This window comes from Protopterus annectens, chromosome 2.part0 (genome assembly GCF_019279795.1).
Source record: "Protopterus annectens isolate FY-2018-M chromosome 2.part0, PAN1.0, whole genome shotgun sequence".
Lineage (NCBI taxonomy): Eukaryota > Metazoa > Chordata > Ceratodontiformes > Protopteridae > Protopterus > Protopterus annectens.
This window is the reverse complement of record NC_056728.1, coordinates 392,585,271-392,591,260: the sequence shown is the minus strand read 5'-3', so window position 1 is coordinate 392,591,260 and position 5,990 is coordinate 392,585,271. Positions and strand designations below refer to the sequence as shown.

The window sequence follows — 5,990 nt, the reverse complement described above, 5'->3', positions numbered from 1 at the left end:
TGTTCCTATGTCACAATACTCACTTTAGATTCCATGCAAGGATTTGCACAAGTTAATAGTGTGAGCCAATTGCTTTGACATTTTGTGCCATGTGCACAGATTCAGATAAATTCACAGCTTTGTCCTGCTTATTCTGTGTTTCCTGGGTACATGGTAGGTTCAGTTTTCCCTTCTTATCTCTCAAACATCAAGCTGTTATGCTTATGCTCTCACCCATGAGTTCCCTACACCTGCTTTTTATTCCACACACACTGCCCCTTGTCTGACAATACTTCAGGGTGCTGGTTGTAGGAGCTAAGCAGATATTTAGAGCCTTTACATAGACAGCCATGCTTGGTGAATTACTTTTCTTCCTGGCCTAAGGTGTTTCCAGCTGGCAGACTGATGCCTCTTTCTGCAATGTCAGCTCCAAAATTTTTCAGACACACACACACACACACACACACACACACACACACACACACACACACACACACACACACACACACACACTCACAGACACACGCACTCACACACACACACACACACACACACTCACAGACACACGCACTCACACACACACACACACACACACACACACACACACACACACACACACACTCACAGACACACGCACTCACACACACACACACACACACACACACACACACACACACACACACACACACACACACACACACACAAACATGTTAACCACACACAAAACATCTGCTTGTGTTGACATTGCATAAGATTAAGCCACCAATCCTCCCATCAAATGCTGTAAACTAATATCAGCCTGTCACCCACTCCCTCTCTACCAGATTCTCCAGTGTCTTTTTAAAATTAGGTTATCTGGATCGCAATGCAGGCTTTATCCTTCTGTGAAATGAAACCAGCTGTAATGTCTATGTGTCAGGGTATATGCTGTATAATTTATAAAACCTGTGTCAGGGCCTAAGCCTTATGAGCTGATTTATACACTCTATGACCCTCGGTTGTTATAAGGGTACCTCATAGCATGTTAGTGTATTCTGGGACCAGTTTTGTGATCAGATGTGGTCACTGCTGTGTCACTTCCCATGAGTAAGGGAATGACACACACTGTTTTGAAAGGACATCCATCAGATGTCATCTGTATTCAGCAATCTAGTCACGCACTACACCTTCACAGATGGAGCATTCTGATTTTTGTACTCCAGTGTCAACCTTACTAGTGCCATATTTGAAGGAGTAGAATGTACTGGGGCCGCTGTGGCTCCTGTTCTCTGTTATCTGTATATCACTGTATTATTACAATGTGTTTAACATGTAAAAAAGATTTTGCTGCCCTTGCTGGGCTGCACTGTAGCACTCAGTCAGGGGTCTATATTACAACGTCGAACTAAAACAAGTTTGAACATTGTAATATCGAACCCTAAAGTCCGAAAGTTGAAAATAGCAAAGCCACGACACATCGACTTTTTTCCCAGAGAAAAAAATCGATGGGCCATTTTCGGGGCTTTGCTATTTCCTGCACTGTGGTGCGATCTCAGTGTTGGTATATTTAAGTCGGGGGTGTGTGGGTGGTGTGGGGTGCAAAGCCCCCCACTTTAGTTTAAGTTTAAGGTTAATTTTTTTTTTGTCACGGAACAGCGATTGTTTTCCCTGGGACCTTAGGGTTCTATATTACAGTGATCAAACTTTTGTTAGTTCGACGTTGTGATATAGACCCATGAGTCATAAGTATCTAATTATGTGTACCACCCCTTTATCTGGCAAGAAACCTGCACTCCAGTGTACCTTATGCTATGCTACTAGTACTGTATACATTTTCTTTGCATTTATACAGGATTTGTATGCAGTTATCATTATGTACCTGTAGTATGTAGAGTAGATGGTGTTTGCAGTAACAGTATGCACTGTATATGTCTGAAGATACATCCCTGACTATAACACTGAATACATATATCCTCCAGGAACACGCATCACAGGCTTGTATTTCATTACCTGCATTTTGTCTTGCAGGTATATATATGTTGCATAAATGCATGCCCAACCTCATGAAGTGTTTTTCGGTTCATGTTTGCAGCAACAAACATTTTCATCCAAAGCAAATGTGTTTAATGTCCATCAGGAATTCTTGCATCTTTGCTTCTCCTTTACTGGTTTATTCCATATGTACCCCCAGCAGTGTCATTAGATATTATTTCCTGTCAGTGCACAAGCCACTTCCAGTTATGTCCATTAAAAATACTTTATCCTGTGCATACACAATCCATGTGAGCTTAGTTGTAGCCTAAAGGCATGTCCAGTATTATAGGCCTTGTGCTACTTCAACAACAGAGATGATAAAAGCTAGCTATAGCCATAATATCTGGAAGTAGGCTATTGCAGTGTCAGTCCATAAGAAGAAGCCATTTTACAGACAATAATAAAATAATTAAAGACCAATCAGCTTCATAACTCTATTATGCAGGGTGAAGAAGAGAATTGTTATGGAACTTATTCATACAGTTGCAGGAAACATCCTTCACCATGACCTAACCTTGTACAAATTTGTTTCAAAGGTAGATCTTGTATGCTTAACTCTGTAAATTTCTTTGAGATTATGACTGCAGCACTTGATGAAGGATTTTCTCTCCTTTTTGCTAATCTTGATCTATTTAAAACATTTGACAGTATACCCTATGATGGTATCAGCACTAAACCCCTAGATCTAAAGAAAAATGAAGATGTAATAACTTGGCTCTATAGCTAGCTACTTAGCGATTCATAAGACATAACACTAGGAGAGCACTACTATCCATGCATCCTTTCACCAATGGATTCCCTCTAAAGGAAGAAAAGACTTCTTCAAAAGCTTTTAGTTATTTTATGATCATTATTTAGTCTTCCCTTGCCTTCCCTCAGTGATGTCTTCTGTTTTGAGCATATATCCCTTCTTGTTCTTATTTAAGAAAAAAGTACTTTTCTTACTGCTGTAAGAATTTTCAGATAAATTCATTTCTATATTTGTAGCTTTTTTAATTATTTTCAAAGCCTCAGATACGTTTGCCAGGCTGTAATTTTTTCATTATTTGCATACATTTTATAAAGTCTGTTTTGTTGCCTAAAGAAATACAGACATTATTATTAATTCCAATAAAGAAGCACTTGTAGGAAATAAGGCTGCAGGCAATGGTTCGTTGAGTTTAATCAGGCAACTTGAAAGCACATGAACGCTAGAAACACTCCACACTGCATTTTCGTTTACATATAACTTCTTCAGACAACATAAAACACACCATACTAAGTCCTTAAATACTACTAACTTAATTAACTAATCATCTGTTAAACAAACAATTAATTGCAATCAGCTGCTCACTTAAAAGAATAATTACTACAAAATTTCAACTAACTAGGGAATCTAACATACATATTCAATGACTTTACATCCAAAAGTTATAACTTCATTTGTACAATACTGACCTATCACCATATTATATCTTGTAGGGCATAAACATAAATACATATATAAATAAAACATATGTTAACTACCTTTAAAGCAAATAAAGCTAAAAACCATATAAAGATCAAAAATGCATTAATGATGCTTTGGCGCCACCATGTGGAAGAAACCCAAACACTTAAAAATTTTTTGAGTTAATATGAAAAGACAATACATGCTATACATATTTCTAAAAAACTTCAATTTCTCACATACATAACATCCTATCTATTTATATAAGTAAACAATTAAATATGTTAAAATTGGTATATAAAAACTGATATATAAAACATATATAATGTATAAGGGTTATGGCAGAGAGACCTCAAAGCTTAGCTGCCCTCATTTTCAGTACCGAGGTTATTGATATAACATCCTTCAGGCCTGGAAATTTATTAGCCTCCAAATATAATTGCCATAATAACTCCTTATACTCTATAGATGTCTCCCATTGACCTCCCCTAATATCTTTTTCTACTACTTCTAAAACAAAGAAATTATACACAGCTGAGGGGCAGTCCATTTTATGTCTATACAATGCATTTTTGGAATTATTTGTTCTAATTTCATAAAGATGTTCATAAATCCTATTCTTTAGTTTCCTTTCAGATTTTCCAACATAAAATGCATCACATACTTTACATAGGGCTATATAAATAATCCCATATGTATCACAATTGGAGAAGTACTTACTTTCAATTAAAATATCCCTACTTTTTACATAAATTGTATTATTTACACAAATATGCGGACATTGGGAACATTTCCCACATTTAAAAGTCCCTACTTTAATTCTTTTGTTCCTATTCATTCCTTTGTTCCCTTCTAGGATAGATTTTAGATTCCTACCTTTACGATAAGTACATCTCAATGGTTCCACAAAAAGGTAGTTAAGTTCTGATAATTCACTAAATTTCATCCATTCTTCTTCCAAAATCTTCCTAATCTGAAGTTGAAATTTTGTAGTAATTATTCTTTTAAGTGAGCAGCTGATTGCAATTAATTGTTTGTTTAACAGATGATTAGTTAATTAAGTTAGTAGTATTTAAGGACTTAGTATGGTGTGTTTTATGTTGTCTGAAGAAGTTATATGTAAACGAAAACGCAGTGTGGAGTGTTTGTAGCGTTCATGCGCTTTCAAGTTGCCTGATTAAACTCAACGAACCATTGCCTGCAGTCTTATTTCCTACAAGTGCTTCTTTATTGGAGTTGGTGTGTTTTTTGGCACTTGTTTCATATTCTTTTTTGCTTCGTAACATTATTATTAATCCTGAATTCTGAAATATTTTGTCATTGTTTTGTTTAGGGGAGAGTATGGGCTTGAAGAATACACAGAAATTAAGACTGTTACTATAAGAATACCAGAGAAAAACTCCTAGCACTGTGATTGGACTGGTTCAAAGCTCTCTTGGATTTAGAACTGAATATATAACAAGAAAGCAAGACTTCTGTATGATGGTGTTTAATCTTAAAAATAAAAACAACCTTTTCAGTCAGACGTGATAATAGAATACAAGGTGTGAGACTGCATCATTTGAAGGAGTAGTGCTAACACTTTAGAAATACTTCACAGAATTGTAAGAACAGCAAAATGGTATCTGTTTCTGCAGAAGATGTCTGTTAATATGTCATAATTTGGCATTATTGTGAATTGAAATGTTTCCATCACGTGAGTTTCTTTGCAGGCACAACTATCAGTAAAAGTCAAATGTCTTTAAGATTCAGTGTTCTATGTTATAAAATGAATACAAATAAAATAATACCTTAATGATGCACATAGGTAGTGCTTTCAGTGGTAACATCATCTATCATTTTATCTTCATATGTTAAAAAACAGCACAGTTAAAGGCTTAACAGTATAATCAAAGTATGAAAATACAGACTTGACTACTTTGCATTACTAGAGCAAAGAAGGTTGTTCCAGTTTATGTTGCTGACAGAAATAAAATATTGAAAAATCTTAATTCCTAAGTGTTTCACTATTGTTATTTGACTAAATAATTTTTTTTACTTTTTTATGTTTTGATCTGTGTTATATTAGACAGCTTCAGTTTATATAACCCATTTAATGAACTCAGACCACTAAGAAGATATTTCAAAGAGTTTTGAAAACATCTTGAAGTAAATAAATGAACAAATAAGTATATGCACATTTTAACATAGCTTATACTATAATAGTTGCACTAGTCCAAATAAAGTCATTCAAAGCAAAGAAGTGTCACTAAAAAAAGACTGCAGATGTAACTGTCTGTGCTTGGAGTGAGACAATAGTTTCCTGTTTATATCTGAAATCTTTTTTTGTTATCAGGAAAGCTTTATTCACTGCATAAATCTATAACCTCTGCATATTATGTGCATGAAAACAGGAAGAAGTATCACACGAAGTGTAGTCAATAAGGAAAAACAAGAAATCATACATGCCCAAATAAATCTCTCACATCAACCGGTAGAAAAGTAACAAGCCACAAATGTAAACAAAAGCTGCCAAGAAGAACTCCAAGAATCACGCCAGAAAAAAAAAAAGTATTCCAACTGTTTTATT

The 5,990-nt window shown here is 35.3% G+C and overlaps 1 protein-coding gene across 1 annotated transcript in view; it reads left to right on the top strand.

Moving 5' to 3' along the window:
* ALDH1A1 (aldehyde dehydrogenase 1 family member A1) overlaps positions 1–5,412 on the top strand; it is a 646,119-nt gene extending 640,707 nt beyond the window's left edge. Inside the window, exon 13 of the mRNA XM_044060830.1 lies at positions 4,755–5,412. Coding sequence (XP_043916765.1) covers positions 4,755–4,827 — 73 coding nt within the window. The 3' untranslated portion in view covers positions 4,828–5,412. The remainder of the gene's footprint in view (positions 1–4,754) is intronic.
* Positions 5,413–5,990: the final 578 nt, after the last annotated feature.